Genomic DNA, 25,769 nt, shown 5'->3' on the forward strand with positions numbered 1-25,769 from the left:
GAGAAGAAGGGTAGGGGTTGGGCATCCATAGGGCTGTACAGAATAGTCCGAAGCTTCATTCATAACGTTGACATTCAAATTCCAAATCAACATTTGAATGTTGCGCAGCTTTTTGCCAGTCCATTCATTATGTTTAAACCCGGTATTTCTGCACAGCTGCAGATAAAGATTAAACTAAACTAATATTATTAGTATTCTACTATTTGGAGAATTAGATTCCTGCTGTGGCTGCCTAGAATTGTTTCAGACTTGTGTGATACAAACATTTTCAACTCCAGAGCGTTGTTTTTGTTATAGCATAATGGCCCGATAATTACTCCATCATTATGTTATGCCCTTATTAGATTAGCCTGCGGCCTACATGTATTTATGTTGAGAGTTATATTCATTAAAGAAAGTTGATTTCATAAAAAGTGTGTAAGGGGATGACGTCATCAAATATGACTACAGACGTTAAAAGCTGCATTCGAAAACCTCTATAGAAGCTTTGAATGTTAAAAAAAAATAAAAATAAAAATAAACGACATTCGGAATCGGTACAGCCCTGGGCATCCCAGCTGGCGGAGCTCAGAGGACTTACCGGTGTATCCAGCACTATGAGCTGCAGCCAGGAGTAAAGCAGAGACATGCAAAGTTAGGAGACCCAGGCCCTCTCTTCTCAACACACTGACACACTAACCACATCACACGGAATACTGAAAACATCTCCCCATCAGGTAGCACTATTCTTCTAACAGTGTACCTGGATCTCTACAACAAGGGGCCAAAAGTTAGAAGAGGTGAACTAGAGCTTATACACTCACGATCATGCCGTGAAGGGGCAGCTGGCCATGCACTTTGAACTGATTGGTCGCTGTAACACCTTTGCTTGTGTAGAGGAGCATGTCTGAGAACTGAGAAGACAACAGAACAAACATTTAGAGTGATTTCTAAGTGCATTTATTTGTAAGTGTCAACGCTTTAATTACAGTTTAAGTAGTAGTCGATTTGTACTTACCAGGAAAAACATCCTTTGCTGCAGTCCTTTCTTGGTAAGCTTGTACAGACATCCCTCTCGTATGAACTCCTAAAAACAGCAGGTTGTCAGTTAGCCCGGTTAGTTAGTTTCCCAGCACCCCCTACCCTCTGCTCTGTGTCGGTGCACTCACCCTGCCTGGCGCTGTTAAGTTCTCTATACCAATCAGGTCTCTCTGTAGCTCCGTTAGCTTCTGGAAATTCTCCAGCCGGATGAGACTGCTCTGGAGCTGAGTGGCCATCTCAGCCACTTCCTTCAGAGCCTCTGGAAGGAAATACAAAATTATGTGAATCCAAAATACTCTCATTGGTGTCTTCTAACCATCTCAACAGAGCCAAGAGAAGTTTATTTTAGAAACTCACTCAGTCCATTTTGAGAAAAACATTTTTTTTTATCTTCAATTTGTAGATTTTTGTACTAAAACGTAATAAATAGTCATATTTCTTTTATATTAGTCCACTAATCGGTCGCTTTGGTCTTAGTCGTTAAGTCGTTTTTTTATGCATTTTTCATGCAAAATGACTTATTTCCAAAAATACAACATTTAAAATGTTTTTGCATGATTCTTCGTGGAGAAACTCAATTTACAGATCTGTCGATTAAATCAACTAATCGATTAGTTGACTAAATGGTATGAGTGTTGGTCGACTAAGAATTTCTTTAATCTAGGACAGGCCTACTTTCTTAGAATAATCATTTGAAGTAAACCCACAAATATCCAGCTACTAGCTAAGTATTACTCCCATCACTGGAAGAGTGAGTGACGCAGCATCTACAACATGTTCTATGATGTTAACCGATATCTAATTTAAGTCAAATGTAACAACTTAATGTTTCATTCACTCTCTCTTGTCACATGGGTGGAAGTAGCAGCCAGCAGCCAAACGGTCTCTCCGCTCCCACCGCAGGGAGACTTTTTTGCAGAGAGAACTGATGACCGGCCGGGAGATGGACAGTCTGGATAGCCATCTCCCGGTGTCCACTGTCTTCCCGGCGGAGTGAAGCAGAGGGACCGTAGGTTCAGTTCGGTTCTGCTGATGCTAATTCAGGCAAACGCTGTTTAGTTGTGGGTATCGTTGCAACGTTTGTGTCCGGTTTCCCTTTTGTGAATGACAAATAGATTACCCCCGCCTGCTGGCATGGAGAGTCATTTCCTCTCACGCAGGAGCAGAACGTACGTGGTAGTCTTTAGGCTTTAGTCTTTGCGGTGTGTTCAAGTGCAAATTTTTCGTCAAGACAAAGGCAACGTCTGGCGACGTGAGGCGACGCCACAGTCGGCCTCCTTCCCCACCAGTTCAGTTGTGTCAGGGGCCTTATGGGAAACTCACCCTTGCATGCGTCATGATCACGGTGGGTGGGAGAATAATGCTTGCACAGTCTCTCCAGGATGAGTTTGTAGTGCATGAGGCGTTGGATGGGCTTGAGCAGGAATGTGTTGAGGGGCAAGTAGCAGACTTTCTGCAGCTCAAACTCTTTGTAGACCGTCTCAAGCTTCTTCAGCCTCTTGGTGGCTTTCTCCAGCTCTGTTAACACCTCATCATGTTTCTGCAGGAAGCTGGTGAATTCCTAAGAATAAAAGAATTGCATACAGCGTGAAATTACAGGACATTCTGTGTGTCAGTCAAACATGTAAAGGGGAGGCAATGTTAATTAGAGAACTAACAATGCATTCTTACTTTTAGAGCACACATGTTCCTCAGCATCACATCACCAATCCTCTGGTAGTCCCCTTTGACGTGAGCATTAGAGCGCCCCTCCCTGAGGAAACGGACAGATTTGGTCTTTATGAGCATCTCATCAGAGGCTTCCACACCATCATCGTCATCATCATCATCATCATCATCATCACACAGATGTAGGAGCACCTACCAGAGAGCCAGCCTCTGGTCTAACTCCTTGAGAAAGCTTCGATGGAACTCATAGATGGGATCAATGTTGGAGAAGAGGAGGGTCATCAGGCCTTCGGGCATGGCGTTTTCTTTGATCACAGCACTGCGAAACCACTGCGAACAGGAGAGGGACAGCACACTATTAATGCATATACTCTCTTTATAGATTAGACTGGTATGTACACATGATGATGCACGACAATGACAAGTCAGGTTCACGAGTTGTGGCTCAAACAGGAAAAGCATATTGTCCCTTTCCCCATCAGGGGACGGTAACGTTTTCAAACTAATAAGCCCGACATTTTTTGTGGTTTAGTCTCCAACAAACAATACCTAACGCACTGTATATAAAACAGAAATAGAAAAGCAACCAAAAGTATTACTATATTCTTTGAGGGGTGGAGTTGAAACGGGTCACATGCCTATTTTCACAAATAAGAGGAACGTTTTATTTTGATTCAATGGTGGTTCCCAGTTTTACCGGGCTTTTTCAATGTAAAATAAAGCCACACTAGAGAGCCGCTTACTGTGCTCCAAGGCTGCAACACAACAAGCGCCTGGCCGCCATGGAAACCAAAACTTGCGCATGTTAAATTTGGAACCCATGATCAGATTTGAAACCAAATCCTCCAAACGATTCCAATAAAGAAACAATTCCACTGGAATCGTAACTTTTTTAAACGATTCCAAGTAGGAATCGGTTCTCGATGTCCAGTCCTATTATTAAGTCCTTTCTGGCTAGAGGTTGGTTCCTAAAGTAGAAATTACATTTAAATTATAGATATTTAAGTGCCCCGTAGGGCTGCCCCCTAAATTTTAATTATTCTCATCATCACCCCCCCCGAGTTGAATCTAATGTCAGTCTAATCACTGCACGTCTATATAGCTGTGTCAGAGCAGCGCAGGATAAAATGGCCATCTATAAACATGAGACCCATGTAGGCTGGTTTAGGAGTTTAGTGTGAGGCGGACAGTACTGTAATGGCGCTTACCCACTGCTAGTACCAGCTCTACTCTACTCACCGCGGTGCCCCGTCCTCCATTTTCCATTGCAGATTGAGTACCGCCTCATGCCTGAGGTGAGCGCGGCTGGTCGTCATAGCGATGCCGCAGGAAACTGCCGTGACCTAACGCGACACACTCACAGAACGCCGAAGGTGTGTTGTTTTTGACTCTCGGCATGTGTTGCCACAGCCAGAAGAAAAAAAATGTAGTTTCCAAAGAAGCTGGAGGCGGCAAAAAAAAAAAAAAAGGACGCTGCTGGCTAAACTATTTAAACATGGCGGGTTTGTTCAGGACGCAGCGATTAGTGACGATTCTCTCCGACCAATCGGTAGTCTGCAGTTTTTTCACGTCACCTTTTGGTATCGCCTCAGCTCGCTTGGAACCTCGACGGAGGTGATACTAAAAAAAAAAAAAAGTACCCATTAGGTAGCACCAGGTACTTTTTTCTTAATGGAAAAACAAAAAAGGCGAGTAGAGTCTAGGCGAGTCGAGCAGGTACCATGTAATGGAAAAACGCCATAACTGGGCCGAGGAGTGAATTAATACAGTATTTCTAAAAGTTGGTGATTCAGTGTGGCCTTGGAGAATTCTGATTTGGGTACAGCCCTCTGTACAGAGTACAGTGCTCTGCATTATACTAACTAACTGGCATTATACACCTGTTTCTGATGAAGTCCTGCAGTCAAATAGCCCAGTTCTAGAAATACCATCAACTGATAAATGGACTGACATCATCAACAATGTTTCTATGATGGAAAGAATTTTCATGATGGGAAGGTGAATCTTGTATATTATTCCTTTACACTCATCATTTCTTTTATGTTAAAAAGTTGATCCTAGTGCATTATTAAGGTACACCCCAAGGGCTTGGGTCTGTAGAAAGTTTAAACGTTTTGCTTTTTCAGTATCACAATTGTTATATTCATTATTTTTTTTTTTTTTTATTTCTGTTATTTATATTTTTATCCTTTGATGCACATTATTTATAAAAAAAAAATAAATAAATAAAAAAGGCATATACAGTCTAGGCTTCTACATTTGTTTTTCCATGACATTATTTGTACATTGCCTTGGTAAATCCACCCAAAAAAGTAAAATAAAATCATAAAATAAAAGTCTCACCACAGTGATAACCTCGAGGTCTTTCAGGTACGTCCGCTCTGTGGTCAGAATCTCTTTGGCAATGAAGTAGGCCTTGTCGGTGGGATATCGCTGAGGGAGAAGAGGGACAGACGTTTTAAAATTGAGTGTTGGACAACATTATTTTGTTAAGTATTTTTTTTTTAAGTTTCTTTACTGTGGGGAAACTAAAGGCCCTGACACGCCAACCCGACGGCCGACCATTGGCAGAAAAGGCAGTCGGACTGATCAGTCGGCTCCCCGAGGTCCAAAAAGTGCCTCGGAACACACCGAAGCGACGCCGACATGAGCGTACGTTCTTCGCGTGCGCGAGACGTGATACGTCTCCATAACAGCAGGCGGCACTAATCTGTATTGTCGCCCAAAAAAATGAAAACCGGAAAAGCGTCACGTGGGTCTGGCTTCTCCAGCTGACCGATAATGGCGGCTTGTTCGAAATACGATCTCGTATTTTACGAAAATAGTTCACTGAAAGACTGTTTCTGAAAACATTTTAAGCGAGAAACAGGCCATGCGGTTGCTGAATCTGTCTTCATTTCAGATCGACAAAGGACAGTTTAAAAGATTTCGTCAGATTTTGAGAGGCGCCAGTCACTCATCCCGCTCGCCATTTCCGGGTTAGCACTCCACCAATCAGATTGGTCATTGACTGCCCGCCCTCCGAACCAGCAAGTCAGGTCGGCCCAAATGAAGGCCGTCGGCTCCTCCGACGGACGACGGCACGGAACACACCGAACACTCGAGTCACCGACTTCGCCAGACAGTCCGACGCTGATTATCGGGTTGGTGTGTCAGGGCCTTTAGATGTAGTCATATTTTCAAATCTCCAGTTAGCTTTTAGAACGGACTTAATGTAGGGCCCTGTGGAATCTGTCTTATAGCTCTTTAAAATTCTCAATTTTATGATTCCGTCCATGATTTTGTTATCACGGAAACTATTGGGCTCTACAATAAAGCTGCCATCAGTCTACGAGTGGTCCCAGCCGGGCTCTTGTCGAAAAAAGACACTTGCCACCGGGTTAAACAACTTTTCTGGGGGAGACCCTGTACTCTTTTGAAGTGGGTTGTGAGGTTGGGGGGTGGAAGGGTGGCATGTAAGCAGTGTACCTTCCTCCTGCCCTCTTCCTCCTCCTCTAGCTTGGCATTGCTGCCCACCTCGTTTAGGATGGGGCTTTGCAGGGGCGACGGGGCCTGGCCTGGCAGGCTGAGGGTCGACATCTGGAAGGAGGGCGACAGGCAGAGGGCATCTTTGGAGTTCAAGGGTGAGAGCTGAGGGCTGTCCACGACTGAATCTGTGGAAGAGTGGAAACCGCAATTATAAATTGTATAAATTAAGTTAAATCATGCAAGTCAAATAAATAGCATCCTTAAAATTAGATTACAGTGCAAGGGGTTGGGGAAGTGGTGAGAAGAGAATCATGAAGGGAAAGGACTCTATCCCAAACAGGACAAGCATGATCTTTTGAAAAGGGTGGAGTTTAAATCAACAGTCATACTCTCCACAATAAGTGCAACTTAACACAATAGCACATTTGTTACAATGCTATAATATGTTGCATACAGTCAAATATATCTTTACATAAACCAGATTTTCCAGAATTAGGTCATTTCCTCACAGAAAGAAAACACGTGCTGCACATTTTAACAAAAACAAATGGGGTGGTTCATCACACCCATTGAGCACAAATGAAAGGGAAGACGACAGAGTACACCAAAGCAAGTAATGGTTCCCACATCTTTCCCCCTGCCATTGTTTTCAGAGCCCTCTACAAGAAGGACAAATGATGTATTACAAACTTATACAAGCCCGGATCCATTTCAGAGAAGTGGCTCTTCTGCTTTTGTTCTACCTGTGAGCTTCGCTACACAACAAATCAGAAGACAAAACAAGCAGATGAAATGTTAGGCTATCCTCTTGACTGAAACACAGGTCACCACAGCTGTTCTTCCACTTCTATTAGAGAAGAAAAAGGAGTGGGGGAAGGCCAAGGAAAAAGAAAAAAAAAAGAAGAAAAAAAGAAAAAGAAAAGTCCTACTCGACCCGGAAATAATTGCTCGGTCAAAGACTTATCAGGAATGTGGCTTGTCTGGAGGGCAAATAGTTGTTTATAGTTTATCTGAAGTGCCTCACAGGGAATGACATGAGAGGGGAAGAGAGTATACGTATATCCACAGCAGGACGACGAGGGTTTGCTGTGGAATGACTTGGCACAAAGCCTGTACAAACAAGGAGCACACAGACTCAGCTGGAACTAGGTTGAGGAATCTTGTTTACGAGTCCGACCCAACCCCCAACACCATACAAGTTCGTTGCCCTTAAATATAATGGCAATGTGCATTGGCATATAGGCTTCTTTTTCCTAATGTTACAATGAAGAGCACTCCATACCAATAGTATAATTAACTTTTCTACAACGACACTCCACATCCCAAAAAGGGACTGGCTAATGTGAGGAGCAGTCAACAAAGACCATTTGGAGTATGTTGCTTCTGCATGTGAAAGCAGAAGAGTTTTACACACACAATATCTCCAGTCTGGTGTCTGGAATACAACTACCAACCCCTAAAGGGATTCTTTCTTCTCTCACATGTGAACAATACGGATTTGGGTCTGAAGACAGATTATGGGTTAAACTTTACCCGTCGTGATCTGGACTGTCTTTCATTCATCAGTCATTACATGCATGTCTAACACCACTGGGCTTTCTGTTAAAGTAGTTAAAGACATGACATCACCATTGCGTTTTTGATTTCGGTCTGCATCTGAAAAAGAATTTTAAGTCTGACATTCATGGTACCCAAAAGTGATTACTTTATTCTTGAGAGTAAAACATACACACATTAAGTACAGGTTGTTGATAATAAGTCAGTATACATGTTCAGGATTAAGTGATGATGATTACTTGATGCCGTTAGTGCAGTTAGCTTAGCTGGTTATAATCATCAGCCCGACATTAATTCAATCTTTAGTTGAGATGTGGGAGGAATCACATGGCAGAAAAAGAAGCAAGGCAAAAATAAGAAAAAAAAGCCATCAAGACAAACCATTTATCAGATCAACCAACTCGGTCTAATGGGTTACTGATCGCACATGAAACTAAATAATGTTCCACACTCTCCAAGGTGACACACGAACAATTGTTCAAATGGAAACCGTGTTTGTTATTAGGAAGAATAAAAATGACTATTTGCTATCCTTCAAAATGACAATGAGAACTGGTGAGTATTTAACAATGTCCTCTTAATTATTATAAAAGGAAAACTTAATTTACATAGCCCCTTTCCCACATACAGTAGATGTTTACCGGAAACATCCTAATGCTATTATTGGAATTAATGGAACGTACACCTGAGATATGTGTGAAAGCATGTTGCGTGAAAAGTAAGTGCTTTAAAAAAGGCACCGCTGTGCAAGACAAAAAGACTAAAATGTAAAGAAAAAGCAAAAATTACAAAAGCCAAGTGAAGTCTGCCTTCAGACAGATTAAAGTGAGTTCAACTACAAAGCAAATTTGAAAAATTGACAAGTCAAGACTGTTTAGGAGGAAATGTCAACTAGTAATGAACAAATTACTGATTAGTTTGATATCAACACAGTAATAGCTTTTTTGTTCTATGGCACAAATAATAGTAAATTTAAGTTTTTAAGACAGATTTGACAAGACCAGGCACTGCAGATCTCTCTGAGGCCTGGTGGTTGGACAGAAAAAGAAAAAAAAAAAACTATTAAAAAAAAGCTATGTGCATGCTAGTGTTTTAGCAACTAACCACATGACAGCAAACTATCGTTCCTATACCAATAATTAAAAAAACATTTTAAAAAAATCCAGCTATTATAAAAGTACTGAGAAATTCATAGCTAATGTGCAAAAGCCCCCCATTTCCTTCCAACAAACAGAATACCACCTGTTGGTACCCTGAAGATAGCTTCAGCCAAAACATGCTAAGGCCACATGCCAGAAATGAAAAGCAACATCAACCTCTAGGCGTGTCCTGATGCTTCAATAAAAGCCTTATCTGCTATATCCAAAGGGTTTCCTAGAAGTTAATACGTTTGAATTATTAGGAAGTACTACTGTATCAGACACTATTATACATGGTTTACTAACTGTTGCAAGTGTGCTCCAGAAGCACAGTCACTTACGTATATGCAAGATGATACATTCATTCTGTAGAAAGTGGTGGTAACAGTGTACTCAATGGCTCATTAGTACAATGCTTACATTCTTTAACTTTGCTCAGCATGAGGCAAACATGTTAGTTGGTGTCTATTTTGGTGAAATAGTTTTTTTTTTTTTTTTTTTTTAATCCTTCAGACATCATGAACCTACCAAAGGTTTAAATACATGCTGACAACTACTGCAGCCAGCAGATGTCAGTGAGGCACAGAAGTGCAAATGGAAAATTGGCTCCATGGCACGTCTTGTCTTTTACATACATGAGGCTTGTAAAGCCCCTGACACACTAAACCCCATAATCGGCCGTCGGACAGTCTGGCGAGGTCGGTGACTCGAGTCCGTTTGGTGTGTTCCGTGCCGTCGTCCGTCGGAGGGGCCCGTTGGCTTTCATTTTGGCCGACCTGATATGGTCGGTCGGAAGGCGGGCACTGCCGGCAGTCGGACTCAAATGACCAATCTGATTGGTGGAGTGCTAAGCCGGAAATGACGAGCGGAATTAGCGTGACTAACGCCTCTCAAAATCTGACGAATATCTTTTAAACTGACCTTTGTCGATCTGAAACGAAGACAGATTCGGCAACTGCGTGGCCTATTTCTCACTTAAAATGTTTTCAGACACACGTTTCAGTGAACTATTTTAGTAAAATAGGAGATCGTATTCTGAACAAGCCGCCATGACAGTCTGGCTTTGAATTTCCGGAGAAACGAGACCCACGTGACGCGTTTGTCCAATCAGCTGCCGTCGGCAGTCGGCATCGCTTCGGTGTGTTCCGAGGCACTTTTTTTTGGCCAACTCGGGGAGGCAGTTAGTCCAGTTAGCCTTTTCTGCCGAAGGTCGGCCGCCTGGTTGGTGTGTCACCGGCTTAAGGATCACTGAACCTGGGCGACTTTCAGTTTTATTTTAACCCTGAGATAAGAAACAAATCAATGATTACCATCTACTGGAAAACTGTACACTGCACATGTAGTACCATCTAAGAAATGAGATTTAAAACTCAGATGATGATAATTATTACTTGTAATAACAATAGTAGTTAAGTATTTTTTTTTTAGAAAATTAGGATATACATTTTTTTAAGCTTACTTGTTGGTCAAGTTATTGTAAAAAAAATATGGGTAAAAATCATAAAAAACTTACTACTTATTACTTGGTGCAAAACAATATTTTTCTGACATCTTGAGTTAAATGTTAGCCTGGTTGACACCAGACTGGGTAAGGTTCATTCACAGCTCATTTCACGCCGCTCAAATGCCTCTGGGCGCAATTGGATAGTCCTTCAACCAATCAGACCAACGATACGGGTGACGTAGCGGCGCTATCATCGTCGTGTAAAGCCCACCTCAACGGATTGGTGCCTCGATTTGGAAAAATTGGAAATGGGCTTGAATGGGCTCTTGGCCAGACTGACTTGCAGAGCAAATCTCAAATTTGCTGGAAGTTTGTCAGGGTTTTCCCAGGATAGTTAAATGTGCATGTATTCAACAAATGGGAGGCAAATCTAACAATACATTCCTATGACAATGTGGACATTCGTGTTTTAAGACTTAAAACATAAAGCTTCTAAAAAGCACTAAGTGTTTTGCATTTTCTGAAACCCGAGGGATTCACCCAAAATGCATAATCAACATTTGCTCTAAATAGGCTGAATGTTGAGAACAAGACAACTGAAAAAGACTAAGAAAGACTGTCATTCAAGAATCTCATGACATATAAAGGCTAACAAGTTTCATGAGAAGACAGGAGTGATTAAAAAAAGCACCATAAACTGGCCATGGCAGATGGACACCGGGTCAAACCACTGACACAAACTAAAATAAAAGTGCTGCTGTAGAAAACCAACATATGGAAAAGTAGATGTTTACCCGCCACTTATCAGTACAGAGAGCTACAAATTAACGCATATGACATTTAACAAGTGTACACCACAAAGATGTGCATCAACGCTGATGGGAGTGCAGGCTCTGGGAAATTAACTCGGACACTAGCTGTAAATTGATCAGCTTCACAGTTACACATCTTTGCCATCTTACGTACCTAAAAGCTTTCTGAATGTCAAAAGTGTTGTAGAGACTAAGGTTAAAGTGTATTATATTAGAGATTGCTGTTGCTGCTTATCATCATCATTAATTATTAAGTGCTGTAACAATATGTGATTTACATTTTAATATGAGGGGATCCAGATGGGTCTGAGAGCGCCATGGCCTGCAGGTTGTGACACTGTAGGAGGAAACCCTCTATTCCACCGCTCCCCGTCAGCGGATTACTGTAAAACAGGTTCTGCTCAGGGGGAAGGACACTGTCAGAGCCCCAGTCGGAGTCTGAATCTGAGCTGCCGTTCCCAGAGCCCTCAGTGGCCGTGGGTGGGTAGCTGAGCTGCTCAAGCTGCTCTACCAGGTCATTGAACTGCACAGCGGAGCTGCTCTCGGATCGCACCGAGTACGCTGGGAAGTTGACCATTGAGCTGGCCTCTGACTGGATGTCAGAGCCTGGCAGGCGAAGCGAGGAGGAGTCAGTGCCTCCATAACCCGCCGACATGGACTCACCTGCAGAGCTGAGCCCCAGGTTGTCCAGGGAGCTGCACTCGGAGCGGTTATTAACCAAAGAGCTGGTCTCAGAATGACCAACAATGCTATGAGGGAAAGGATTGGTATTCCCATTCAGGTCCTCGATGCCCACACTAAAGATCCCGTTTTTGCTGAGGTCAGATTCATCCACATAACCAAACTGATCTACTTTATCATCAAGCCCAAAAGAGTAGGCCTCGGCACCCCCACCATAAAAGGAAATTTCAGTGGGATCATCATCTATGAACTCCTCTGTGACATGCAGAGGCGAGCTGGACATTGAGAACATGGGATTCTGTTTTGTTCGCAAAAGCTCTACCTCAAAAGCCTCAGGTGTAAGAACCCCCTTTCTCTTCCCTACACCCCCTCCCACAGAACACCCAGTTCCCCTCCTCCCACCATGCCCATTATCCTCATTGCCATTTTTGGAGGGCTGTGATTGGGAAGTGCCACTCTCTACACACACAAACAAGGGGCTGCAGTCTCCTGCTGCCTGATTTCTAGGGGCACCTTGAAAAGTGTAGTGAGATGGGGAAGCAGCCTTGACGGATTCTTCCTTCGGAGGGCTGGGGGGTCTGGTAGCTTGCAGAGGGGACTGAAGCTGCTGTTGCTGCTGCTGAGGAGGTGCAGGAGACCGGCTCAGTGTGGGAAAAGGCTGTGGCTGAGTTTGGAGTTCTGTTCGCGGGGGGACGCTGGAGATGTGCGCTGGGTAGAAGGACACAGTAGCGGAGTAGGGGGAGCCTGGGGCCCTGAGGCTGTCATTGAATGACAAGCTCTGAAACAATGTAGCACAGACAGGACAAGGGGAAAACAGAGTGAGGGAGGAAAAAGAAAGCGGCAAGTAGTGAAGGACAGGATCATTGTATTAGTTTATTCATTATAGTACAAAATGTGGAAAGTTGTAGCGTGTTGGACCCTGTGGCGCCACTGACCTGTTTTGGCACATCGGTGGCTAGGGAGCGAGCAGACATTCGTATTTTACTGTTCCTCCTGAGCAAGAAACAATTTAATGACAGAATTATTATTATGAATGCAGTGTGCAAACATTTCTCAGTCGATACCAAGAAAGAATTACAAGGGAAACAACCTGTCTTTCTGATAAACAGTGACGACACCGTATATACACACACCTCTGGTATGGAGTTCTCTTTGCTCCATTTTCCCGGGCATAGTCCACAAGTTGCTTCTGGGTCCTTCCACTGACAGAAAGAGATCTGAATTAAAACACTGACTACTGACACAACAGAAACATTTTTTTCGTTTCATTGCACAAGAAACCCCAAGATTCCTACAAATAAGCATTGAAGATGACATATGCCTTTGGCGTTATGTCAGTGTGTAATACCTGTATCTGAAGGAAGAGCCTCTGGTGAAGAGGATAGTTTTGGATTTGGGTTGGGGTTGGTCAAACAAACGGAAGAATGAGTGGTATTCCACACAGATCTTCCAAAAGATTTTACATTGGTCTCGACTGGCCATCATAAACTCAAGAGTGTCCTGATGGGGGCCCTAAAAACAAACAAACAGAGAAAGACAATTAACTCACACAGCAAACGGGTCCCCTTTACAGTGGATGTGGATTCTGAGAGAGAGATAAAATAACAGACATTCAGCATTGGCATTTCCTGAATAAAACCATTTATCGCTTCATTATTACGTACATGGACCTCTGGGTGGAGCTTGATCAGGAACCGTTTTCTTTTGAAGCTCAGTTTGCGAATCTTGGACCAATTGAAAGTATTTATTTTTGTGTTGCCCTAGGAGGAAAAAAAAAAAAAAGAATGTTAAAAGAAAGAAATAACCTTTAGCAACATTGTTACGGACTGAGGATCACGTCAAACAAAACACAGCATGCATGGTATGAGAGCAGCGGTCACCTGAAAAACCTGAAGGCCCATATGAGCAACAGCCAGATTAATTTTGGTGCCTTCTCGGTCAGCTGCTGGGTGGAAGCGGACGCCATACATCTCCAGTTTACGGGCAATCTCCAGGATTTGGAAGTCTGATTCAGCTGGAGTCTGGCCCCTGGAGTAGACAATATATAAAACACATCAACACTTGTTCAACAGTATGTCCTCTTTTATGTCAAGCACTTTGAATTGCCTTGTTGCATCCGGTTCGGCGAACCGAAGTGCTGCAAATGCGGAAGTGCCTTAAACCTGCATTCTGTCTGAATTCCAGCAGGGGGCGACACGTGCGGTTGCAAAAGGAGGTCGGTTTCTGTAGAATTCTATGAGAAAGTGACCCACTTCTCACTTGATTTATTACCTCAGTAAACATTTTCATGAGTTTATGGTCTCAATCGCTAGTTTTAAGTCTTCTGCAACACAGAATGATGTTCCTTTTTTTAATTATGGTCTCGTTGATTTTAAAATCTGCGATAAAGCAGGGGATGTTTGAGGGCGTGGCTATGATGTGATTGTCAGTCAAAGTGTGTAACGTAGAGTGTAAGGGCTCCTCCCTCACTCCTCCCTCACGTCTAAAATCGTCACATCCGCAACCAGGATGGCTGCGCCTGTAACGGCAAACTAAGGCGACGGATAGCAGATCTCCACAAACCAATGGGTGACGTCACACGTACGCTGTCCATTAATATACAGTCTATGATCCAAATAGACCAAGATGGCGTTTTACATGGCTCAATCCTTTGGCCTCTTTTATTTAACCTTTATAAGGTTCTATTGGACCAAATTATACTAAACAATTACATTACCCATTCAAAAATCCAGAGAAAAAAGGAAGAAAAGCAAAGGCTCTGCTCATCTCAACCCTTTGAAAACCAAGTATGGTAATGCCTTGGCCCATGGGTAATTTGACCTGAATTTGAACAGCAACATCTCAATAACAAATAAAAACAATTCTTAAGTCACTACACTGGTTTCCAGTGTGTCATAGAATAAAGATTAAAATATTGTTGCATAATATAAAATCCTAAGCTCCCCACTATGAAGGTCGCACTTACATTCGTTCAGAATGTAAGTGCGACCTTCATTTTAATATCATTTAAATATGCTTTAAGATAAACCAACTAGGTTGGTAAAGTCTTCTGCTTCAATCCCCATTTAACATGCTTGATGCAATATGTAACTCACTTTGAATTGACATTGTGCATGTTAACAATTGTATTCCTTAAACCTATACGGTTAATAAATACAGTCGACCAGGCTTTCGAAGCATAACGCATAGTTTGGAGCCTTGTGTCCATCCTGCAATCGGTCTTTTTTAATTACCACATAATATTTAAACAAAGATCGTATCATGACTCATTTGCAGAGTAGTGTGTTCTTAAATCCCTTATAACTTCGAGGATTTGAAAGGCATTATTTAAAACCATGCGATTACAACCAAAACAGCATGTTAGAAAGACATATCCATCAAATCATCACCACATTCTAATTTTGTTCATCCGTTAAGCGTTGAAATCTCCTTAGGGCCCTCCTGCCCCACTGGCCTTATGGCTAATAGACCGGCCAGAGCAGGGGATTAGGCCAGGGAACTCGCCGCTTGTGCTTCCACACTGGCAACCAACGGAAGAGATTAGCAAAGGTCTTTAGAGACACTTGGTTGAAAAGAGCCCCTATTGGTCAATGGATAGTACTGAGCTAACAAGGAGGCTGGTGGAGGGGAAAGTACAGTGAGTAGTTTTGCGAGACTCTGGACTGTGAAATGGGCCAAACCCTGTCATCATGGTTGTTTAGCAAGAACATAGTTGTCTCAGTTCATCATAGGTAACACTAAACATTTGTGTTTAAAGCCACATAAAAAAAAGGGACAGACAATGTGCCACTGTTTATATATATATATATATATATATATATATATATATATATATATATATATATATATATATATATATATATAGAGTAATTAATGTGATACAGTGTGGGATAAAAAAAAAAAAAAAAAAAAATGGAGATGGTCCAAATGGTTGGAAGCAGCAATGTCTAGTGAAGACTCAAAATGTGTAGTTTGTTCAACATTTAGCAGATAACGTTCAGGAAATAGTGGCATCAATTTGTAGTACACCCCAAACGTTCAGCTTGTGTTCTGGTGTGCTGTGAGGTTATCGTTTGTGACTAACCCATAATATTATGACCCTGCGAAGTCAAACCGTAACAGTCCAGAGGCCTGTACTACAAGGCAAGATTTGGCGTCAACGAGGCAACTTCGGATTCAACCCAGGGTTTCGTGCATCACGACGGTGGATCACTTGTCACCGGGTTAAATCGCCGTGGTAACTTATGCTGAACGCCTAACCTGGTCGGGAGCAGGTTATGTTGGAGATTAGAGCTCAACCGGTGTTAAAGCACCGCCTACTGACCAATCAATACTCGATTGACAACGGCGTCACCGTTCTTAGAAGATCAGGCGGAGCTCGGTCCGCGGAGAGAGAGAGGTGCGCTCATAAAAGTCAAAACATTTAGAGACCGACAACCCCGTTAACATTCCCCGATGGGTATTTTTTATGAAAGATATCGATTTTCAGCGGAGGGAATTACGTATAGGCAATTTGTCAGCTTGTTGAGCCGTGTGTTGCCAATGCGCGGTAACATCGGTTTGAATGATGTTTTATATATTTTTTTTATTTGCTCTCACGATCACTTCCCACTTCCAGGGTTGCAACTGAAATAACAGGATAAAGCAATGACAGTTTATGGAACGCACAAGTGTAATTATGGTCAGATCTTGGTCCTGACTGATGGGGACGTGATATTGATAAGCGTTGTGATTTACGCTTTTACAGCGGCGGCAATTTTTTTTGCCAGTGTTCATTCCTGTTTTAGGAAGCAGCGACTGTATTGCGTTTTGCCTGTAAAACCGTGTCTGTGTTCTTCATATTTATGTAGAATTATAGTTTGTTCTTCTTATATAAAATATGTGGCTCTGGTAGATGTTTGCGCTTGGTCGTGCTGTGCAAACGCCGCCTCTTTTATGTGAACGCGCGCGTCACTGGATTGGGAAACCCTGAGCTGGGAAACCCTGGGTTGATTGAACTAGTTGTTAACCACTGTCGTGACAGCTTATGCGGGGCCGCGGTTGTTAGGTTAGGGGAAGCCGGGTAACTGAAATTAATCCGGGGCATGTTGATCTTGCTTCGTGGTACAGGCCTATGATCCTGAACTGAGCTGCGTCCACGTCACAGTAAACATGTGGCCAGGAGTCGAAAGTAACAAATCACATTCTCTTGTTACGCTAAAGAAGTTGTCTTAAGTGTACCTGTACTTTAAAAAGAAACCAATTAATTATAGTACCTGGTACTATACTTTTGTATTTTAAGTTTGGACTTGATCGTCAAGACTTCATCTCATCTGTTAGAGTGTTATAAAAAACATGAAGAAATATGATGAACTGTGCAGAGTAGAAATGCCCAGTCTGTGACAGAACAATCTACTGGCAGCCTGGCACTCAGCGGGTCCATTTTGTGGTAGCAATGTAAAAAACGGCAGCAATAAATGTGTACTTAGTGGCATTAACAGCAACTGGAAGAGGTGTTCACTTTGTTACTGAGGTTAGGGAACGACTGATACCTCCTTGTTTAACAAACTTTTACTTTACGTAAACATAACATTGTTAAGAATGTCTTAGATTCAAATATTAAGAGTGTAACGGAAAAAATGATGCAGCCACAACCAAACTGGCGTGAGCAGGTAATGGAAAGGTGGATCGATAAGGCAATGCAGAAATACAAACATAACATCACACAGCTTTAGCTGCTAAACAACTTACAGGTGCCTGCTGTGGAGCTCCATGATCCTCTCTTGCACTCTCTCTTGGTAAGGCAACAGCTTGGTCATCCTCAGGAAGTCCCTGTCTGCTACGTCATCATAGTCGCCAATCTCCGCTGTGGTTTAAAGAATTGCAAAACATTGTTTTTTTTAATGTGTACATCATGGTAAACATCTATTAAGCAAGGTCCATTGGCTTTATTTTGAGTGTGCACATTAGTTTTGGCAGGGTTTTATATCAACGCCAATGATTAAATCGCTGCAGTGGGTAGAAAGTAAAAAACACCAGAAATTGAAGTAGAGTGAGATCTCTTCCTGCAGCTTCCCCTCTATTTTAGGACTACAAGACTTACACGTTGCTCTTCGTTCAATTTCTAAAAACGGTTGTAATGAGGTGTTGATTCAACTGTATGGCCATTTTGGAGGCTGCAGTATTGTGTTATACTGACAGATGTTTCAATTATTTTGTCAACCCCATTTACAGTATATCAGTGAGGGTAGACTAAATAACAGAAACAACTACATCCTCTAAATCAAAGAAACAAACAAATTAATAAAACGTTGATTACAGGACAACCAAATACTGAAGTACAAAATACCAGCTTGAACATACACTGGACGAGGTGAGAGGCCAGCAGGGCTCCAGTATTTTCTGTGCAGATCAACCTGCTCTCCATCAGATCTCGTTTCATCTGCAGCGAGAATAAGTACCTATATAAAAAAAAAAAAAAAAAAGCATGTCCATCTGTTTGTGTTCATGAGAAGTAACTAAAGGTCATGCAGGCCTTCACAAAATAATTCCTCAAGTCATAAATGTCATGTTGTATTTCTTAAATTAAAATAAATACATTGATTATTTCTTACTGAGTGCAGCAAAGCATTCAAAGAATTTCACAAACATTATTGGGAGAACAAATATAATGCCCTGAAAGCCATAATCGTGAGGTTCTGGAAAACCAAAAAGAAATCTGTGTATTTTCTAAAGCCGCTCTACACAGGCATGAGATAAACGTAATATCCAGTAGGAAATTACAGTCACTGACCTTGTGTACTCCTCCTGCAGCTGACCGGGGTCTGGAGGAAAGAATTTCACTGACAGTCTAAAAAGCGTATTTGCCGGTCCTGAAAAACATGAAACCAGATCATCAGCACACAAGCACATTTTCATTAGGTGGAATTTGAGCTAATATTTCAGCTCACTTACTTCGAGCTTGTCTCATAACGGGTTTTGTGGGTTCAAGCCAAACCTGAAGAAAAAAAAGAAAAATAGTTATACAATATTATGAGAACTTTTTACAAAATGTGACAGATGTTCACAGCTCTACTACAAACGACTCCATTACTACAAAAGTGATTGTATGTTATATCAGATTCTAGATGGTACTGTAGTAGAGTGATGTGGCAATGTTGTGGGCAAAAACTGGCTTCACTGCCTCACTGTAGGAGCCTGCTTGCCCGGTTACATCTGGGCCTGATTGAGGGAGGAATGTGCTCGATGCAGACAGATATATTGAGCAATTGGTATCAGCTGATATTTGCCTGAATATTTCACTCAGTTTATAGTTACAAATGTGTTGATGGTCAATGTTACAAACGGTTCAGTTTATATTTTTTTGGAGTAACTCTACTCTTGTATGTGGCAAAGGCACCGCTGAAGAAAAACAGAGCTGCCAAAGTTAAATGTATTTGAACTTTGATTGTCATTTACCTTTTTGGTTAGAGGCATTTAGTTCTGTATAGTTGTAGTTGCTGCCGAACTTTAAACATAGTGCCCGGCTCTTGTCGTATAAAAGCGCCTTTGAAAACAACACTGCAGAGCAATAAATGTATTGTACATACGCAGTATGGCTTTTCAATGCTCTTGCAGTTGAATGTATGAGCTAAAAAGCCAGTGGGTCAACACCGGCTCCATTCTCTTTGAAGAAGATAAACAGTGTGTTCAATATCTCTTCTCTGTTGCTTTACAAAAAGCCTGTAGGTGGTCTGGAATTCCACTTATGTTTCTGGAAGAATAAAACATTGGAAAGTCTGACGTGTGTACGGGCACTTGTGCCAGAGGAGTTAAAAATATTCTTAGATTATATGCTGCTCAAGTCCAGTAAAAACAATACTACATCACTGTTTACACTGCTGTAGAAAGCTAAAGAAGAGTACTGACCGTCTCAGGGCAAACGATTTCTAAATTAGTCATTTCTCAGCCAGTCACGTTGTCAACAAGCTGTGACCTTTGAGCATTAAAACGCTGGCTGCCTTTGCCGGTCAGTTAATAACTGTGCAATCAACTTGCATGTCTGTTCCTGGATATTCAATGTGTCGGTCTCAAACAGGAAACAGAAGACACAGTCGCTGGTGTACGTACCCAGTTCAGCTGCATGTTCTGAAACTCGATGCCAAAGTAATCACTCTCTATGAGGTTGCCTCTCCGGAAAACCTCAGAGAGGAGGACCTGTCCAATAGCTTTTGGCTGAAAGAAAAAAAAAACAGAAAACAAAGTATCGTTTTCATCACTATGCCAATACAAAGACCCTAAAAGCCCACTGATGATATGATACATCTTACAATCTCAATAAACAGAGAAATTGCATTGCTTTGACTAAAAAAAAAAAAAAACCCAACAAGTTTGAACAATATAGCTTAGCAACATCATAGTTGATTAACCAACATCACTATGAAAAACACATCTTTGCTTGGGCTGAGGTGAGGATAGCCATGCTTGTGTGAGCACAGAATAAACGCTCTGTCTGTCTGTGTGGTGTAGAAAATATTTGGCATCTGTAAATGATCCACTTCCTGTTGTTTTATCGTTGCCTATGTTCCGTCTGTCAATTCAAATGGCCTCCTTGACCTGGATGAGTAAGTAAACTGCAAAAATGGTGTCCTACTGTACATTTAAAAAGTTACCTGGCCCTGAACAGAGTGCAGCAAAATCACAAGCAGGAAATCTGCAGAAGTTTACCTTCTCAAGGCTCCAGGGTTTGTTTTCACTAAATGAAGAACTAATTACTATGTACTAAGCACACACTGCACTTGAGGTTTGGGAGCCTAGCCTGTGACTTTTGGAGAAAATTATAGCCTGAAACATCTGGTTGTAATGTAACATAGTATTTTTAAAAGCCTTATAAAAAGAACTGCTTTGCATTGGCTAAAGTAAAACATTACAACTCAAAGAGCAGCGGGGGATTTACTGTAGTTAGCCTTTTCATTACTTTGATACAATCATGTGTTCTGCATTCACACACACAATCTATAAATTGCAGGTGAAACCTCCTGACACAACATCCATAAATGTAGGAATCCACTGTAAAAGGCCCGTTTTCCATGCATTTACAGTGTCTGATTACAGCTGATCTCAACCAGAGAGCAAAAAGTGGTGTGTTAAAATACTTTGTCTGGGTTGTCTTTGAGCGCAGGCCAAAGAACATACCTAAGTATTCAAAATGTAACAGCGGCCAAATGTAAAGAACATTTTGAGGGATTCTGTCTCAGTTTGACTGGTTCAGTGGGGTCCAGAGTCAATGCAAATTCAACAAAGACTAGAGTCGATGCAAATCACATAATGAGCTCAAAGCACACGGAATCAATGTCTGAAGTAGTCTGGCTATCACCAGACCAGTTCAGTCTGGGGAGTCTGCTCTGTATTTTCTACTGCACAAGAGGCGTGATCAACGGGCATAGTTCAAATGATTCTTTCCTCAATGTAGTAGTCGTGAGCAAAACTACTCTGACTGGTGTGGTGTCAGAAGCCCCTCCTTTGGGTTACTCATTAACCCTCTGCAGGAATGTACAGTAACCGCGTTCACAGCACTATAGTCTGGAGGGAGAGTAAAATCCTCCGCTAATACATTCAGCTGTATCTTCCACAATCTGAGAGGGGTGACATTTTCACAGAGATTGCTGCCAGACAGCTGGCAAAAAAGGACAAGGTACACTACTGTAAATCCCCCTCATATCCTCTCGCATGAATGTACAAAAAGTAAGCAGTGTAGTGGCTGCAGACATACACTGAATCTCCCTGATTTCATATCCTGAATAGTTTCTACATGGAATTTTATCACAATCGTTACAAAAATCGCAATCTCGATTCACCCCTGTTCGCAATTTAAGTGTTAAATGACTGATTGTTTTATTGATTTCTCTCCTTCAATTAATTTATTGAAAGCCTTTGACATTGACATTAACATGTTTTAATTACGTGAAGACATGTTCAAGGAGTTCAGCCTGTATCAGGGCTATATTTAGTTCAATGTGTTATATGTCACTATTTTTGGTAGCCTACTGTACTTAAATGGCCAGTATGTACTTTATTTTCTTTATTCATTGGAGCCTCTATGTTTACAGGCTTGTGGTGATGTGCAATGTGCTATAGGTGCCAAAACAAAAGAGTGAGAAAAAAAAAAAATTGTGGCAGAGAATCGTGTCAGAGAATCAATTCTAAGCTAAAAAGTAATAATAAAAAAAATTGCGATTCATATTTTCCCCAGAATTGTGCAGGTCTACAATGCAGACCTGTGCAGACAATTTCCCATTCAAAACAACTTCCTCTTACCGCTGACCACATTGGCTTATCTGTGTGTGTGTGCAATCAGTTACTGTGTACACAGTTATTATACCACCCTTTAAATATGCTTGGCATTTCTGCATTCAAGAGCAGTAACAAAAAGGAGAAATAATGCCATGTGACAAAGGCAATGAGCCAAACCTGAATTTGATCGAATTGATTGAACAGAATGACAGCACAAGTTAACATCATATAGTGTCAAATGTCTTCGACCTGTGGAGCCAGTGAGCTGCTGGCCTGGCAGAGAAGCATATCCAGAGAGGTCAAGAGATACGAAGACATGAATGCTGTGACATGCAAGTAAATATTATCTGGGATATTTGTTCATGTCATCTTTTTTTAACTGTCCATTAACTAAATGACAGGAACTTTGATAATTGTATACTGAAACATTTGGGTTTGGACAGGTTGGTCAGACACCACAAGAATCATAAAAAGGTGGTGCTTTGGGAAATTGTGAAGAGCAATTTCATAATTCTGATGTTTTATAGACTATAAGATGAATACATTTTAAAAGATTAATACATCTAAAAAAAAAAAAATTGACAGCTCAAATGATAATGGAAAATAATTGTTTGTAGCAGCCCCTCAAGGTGCATTAGAGAAAAGTAAAATGTGAATCCCTCTAGTTTAGTTTTATCACAATTAACATTACCAAATGATAATTTCTCAATTTTTGAGGGGTGTACATGTTTTCTGAAAGTCATCCCCACAAATAATTTTTTCCCACTATGTAACTTTTTAAAATCAGTGAGATCATTTGCAGTTTGTTCACACCAAACTTGTGGCATGGACCACAGTCTCATCGCTGAGCTCTAACATTACGGCGGGTCACCCAATCAAGCTCAGAAAGCAGCAGGGATTATAACTAACAGATGTTTCTCTGGGAGACAAATCTTCCCCTGTGTTTGTGGGGGGGCGACACACAAATGCAGGGGTTTTAAAAGCAGCTAGCTACGGGGGGAGGACTGCCCTTCTCATGCAAAGAGAGCGAAGAAGCAAACACACAAAAACGCAGGCAACCCAAAAAATATCATCCAGCCTAATTTAAATCAACGGCTTGGGTGTATCTCGCATGACAGGTTAAGCATGGTTCACCAAACAGCAGTTGATACTCTCCAGCTCTAGTAGAACCTCCTACTGACAGCAGGGGTGTGTTTGGGCTTGTATTTGGCACAGTGGGATGCACACTGTTAAGGCCTTGCCACTAGGAGATTTCCTGCTGACATACACTTTAAAGCTCTGCACACCACTGGCCACTTTTACAAGTCTGTGGGGAGACATTTCAAAAGATCAACAGCTTCTTTGATGCTTTTTGTAACTTATTGGCAACATTTTCAATCTTTAGTGCCGAGTTCCGCTCAGGTCACCTGTGTAACCCAGATACCTTCCAAAAGTAATCTTGGCCTCCAAAGTACAGAAAAAGAAATAGGTGGGACCTGCTCGAGTGGCGGCCAATTACTCCCAGCAGCAAAATAACATATCAGAACTGTAACAGGAGATCAGTAATGTGCAGAGCACATGAAACAAGTCCTTCTATGCACAGCTATTAGATTGTTTGGCTACTTCAGTACACAGTGGGATAGTGTGAGTGCTTTGAAGAGATGAGAGTTGAGTGCTCAACTGTAGTGGTTGTAATGAAGGGTAAGAGTACTCCTTTTTTGAGCATGCACATGAAACGGATGCCCAATTCCACTCCCTCTGTTACAGACATAATTATACTTTGAACATCCCCAACTATACTAGACTTACATTACTATATCTCAAACTATTGCAGGATGCTCAAAACATTTATAAAAAGACTATGAAACACCAGTAGCTTTTTTCTTCCACATCTTACCAAACAAGTAACACAAGTGTGATCATTCACAACTGACAAAATCAAACAGTCTGCTACAGGCCAGTGGTTGAAATTCCAAACTTTCGGCAGGGCTTCACTTCTGTGTGTGTCCCCTCCCCCACCACCCCGACTCAAACGTTGTACTGGCCATGACTGCTCCCTCTAAACTGTTCTTTTAACACCAGAGGCTGCCCCTCTGTCTCCCCCCAAACCCACTTGGTTGTCAACCTTGCTATTTATGTGCTTGTTTGCTAACACTAAAGCGAAGTCTGCCCGGATCCCCTCCCACCAATGCCCCGACTGTAGTGCATTTTCACACAACTAGGTTCTACATCCCACCCTCAGCCTTTTTTTTTGCGAGTTTTGAGCTGGAAGTTAAGGCCAGCAAAGGGGCTGGCTGTGCTGGACAAAAGAAGCCTGTGTTTCCCTGCCCTGCCGGCCCTGCCTCCCTGTCCAGAAACCACAAGGCTGAGCTTTCTCCTGCGCTGGCTGCGGGAGGGGCCTGTGGACATGAGCCATGCGAGCAAATGTCTGCTGCTGATGATGACCATGCTAGGTACCTGCAGCAGATGAAGGCCACAGATCAAAGCACACAAGCTCTGATCTGATTTGTCTGTTGACATTAGATGACCCTAAATAAATACATGTATTCAAATTACACCATATGTCCACGGTTCTCCATGAGATTATATCTGTAATGCATTAGGTTCAAACGGTATAAAAGCAAGACAAAGCCAGGACCAAGTGTGCCCTACTTGTGTGTAAGAGAGCAACATTTTTTTGACGCGTGTGTATTTGTGTACAGTAAACAGTGAGAGCGGCAGGTAATGGCAGACTTCACACAAATGTATAAGGCAGCTGAACAATCAAAATGCCACAATGAGGGGAGCCAGTTGCTTGAAGGCCACAACCATTTCAAACATTCAACACTGCAATTTTCTATCTATTTTTGCCTACAGTTTGCATTAGAAAAAACTACAATTACAAAATTAGGAGAAGTTATGCTGCCTCATTCATGTTCTTCCTTTAAAATGGATTGTGGTCACATAGACATACAACTGATGATGATATAGCACACTGGCAGTTATTTTTAGGTCAAGATTAAACACAAGTCATGTAGTGGAAGTATAGCTCCTCTGCAGCCACTCTGTGCATAGACATACAGTACATACTATTCTCCCACCAGTCCACTACTCTTCAGTATGAATGAACAGCAATATTAAGAAATGTTGGCCAGTGGTGAATAACCGAGCCTCTCAGAGGCCATCTTGTTCTTGGCAAACTGCAGTCTGCTTGACAACAGGATTGCCGTCATTCCCCTTTAGCAGCCATGTATTTCTGTCTGCCACCTCCTATGAACACCATGTCCACAACTTATTTTGAACTCTCCAGACCAAGTTCAGTTGTCTCTTAATATGTAAGGCTGAATATCTTAAAGCTTCCAAAAAAAAAAAAAAAAAATTTGAACTGAGGGACCCACTTCCATACAAAGAAAACGGGTGTCTGTCACATTCTATTAGCTTAAGACTTTGAGATAACATATGGTGCATAAGATTTTGAAATGTCTGTCTCAGCAGTGCCCCCCAACTACATCTGCCAGAACAGTTACTGTTGTGGCTACACAAGGATTTAGGACAGAGTATTTAGACAAGTTAAATACACTAACATATTCTGAGCTATATTACAGTGCAAATTAAAACTCCTCCCATCAATCATTGACTTGAGTGTTCATTCATTCATTCATTCATTGCGGAGACTCCACTTTGATATTTCTCCCCCACAGAGAAGACAGGAAACTTGCTCTGATATTGGGGCTTCCTTATTGCTTCCTATTTGCCTTCTGAATGACTCCA

General features: G+C 41.8%; 1 protein-coding gene across 3 annotated transcripts in view; it reads right to left on the reverse strand.

Moving 5' to 3' along the window:
- farp2 (FERM, RhoGEF and pleckstrin domain protein 2) overlaps positions 1 to 25,769 on the reverse strand; it is a 31,179-nt gene that overhangs the window by 3,374 nt on the left and 2,036 nt on the right. For 2 of the 3 annotated variants that reach the window (XM_078259397.1, XM_078259399.1), the window contains exons 3-21: positions 19,878 to 19,982; positions 18,723 to 18,765; positions 18,562 to 18,640; positions 18,132 to 18,229; positions 17,520 to 17,634; positions 13,670 to 13,817; positions 13,454 to 13,549; positions 13,138 to 13,301; positions 12,923 to 12,991; positions 12,725 to 12,782; positions 12,303 to 12,567; positions 6,157 to 6,341; positions 5,032 to 5,121; positions 2,885 to 3,018; positions 2,692 to 2,773; positions 2,344 to 2,581; positions 1,149 to 1,279; positions 998 to 1,066; positions 804 to 893 (exon numbers count right to left, since the gene is read on the reverse strand). In XM_078259397.1, coding sequence (XP_078115523.1) covers positions 804 to 893; positions 998 to 1,066; positions 1,149 to 1,279; positions 2,344 to 2,581; positions 2,692 to 2,773; positions 2,885 to 3,018; positions 5,032 to 5,121; positions 6,157 to 6,341; positions 12,303 to 12,567; positions 12,725 to 12,782; positions 12,923 to 12,991; positions 13,138 to 13,301; positions 13,454 to 13,549; positions 13,670 to 13,817; positions 17,520 to 17,634; positions 18,132 to 18,229; positions 18,562 to 18,640; positions 18,723 to 18,765; positions 19,878 to 19,982 — 2,259 coding nt within the window. The remainder of the gene's footprint in view (positions 1 to 803; positions 894 to 997; positions 1,067 to 1,148; positions 1,280 to 2,343; positions 2,582 to 2,691; positions 2,774 to 2,884; positions 3,019 to 5,031; positions 5,122 to 6,156; positions 6,342 to 12,302; positions 12,568 to 12,724; positions 12,783 to 12,922; positions 12,992 to 13,137; positions 13,302 to 13,453; positions 13,550 to 13,669; positions 13,818 to 17,519; positions 17,635 to 18,131; positions 18,230 to 18,561; positions 18,641 to 18,722; positions 18,766 to 19,877; positions 19,983 to 25,769) is intronic. The other variant, XM_078259398.1, reaches the window with a different exon arrangement.

This window comes from Sander vitreus, chromosome 9, assembly GCF_031162955.1.
Source record: "Sander vitreus isolate 19-12246 chromosome 9, sanVit1, whole genome shotgun sequence".
Classification (NCBI taxonomy): domain Eukaryota; kingdom Metazoa; phylum Chordata; class Actinopteri; order Perciformes; family Percidae; genus Sander; species Sander vitreus.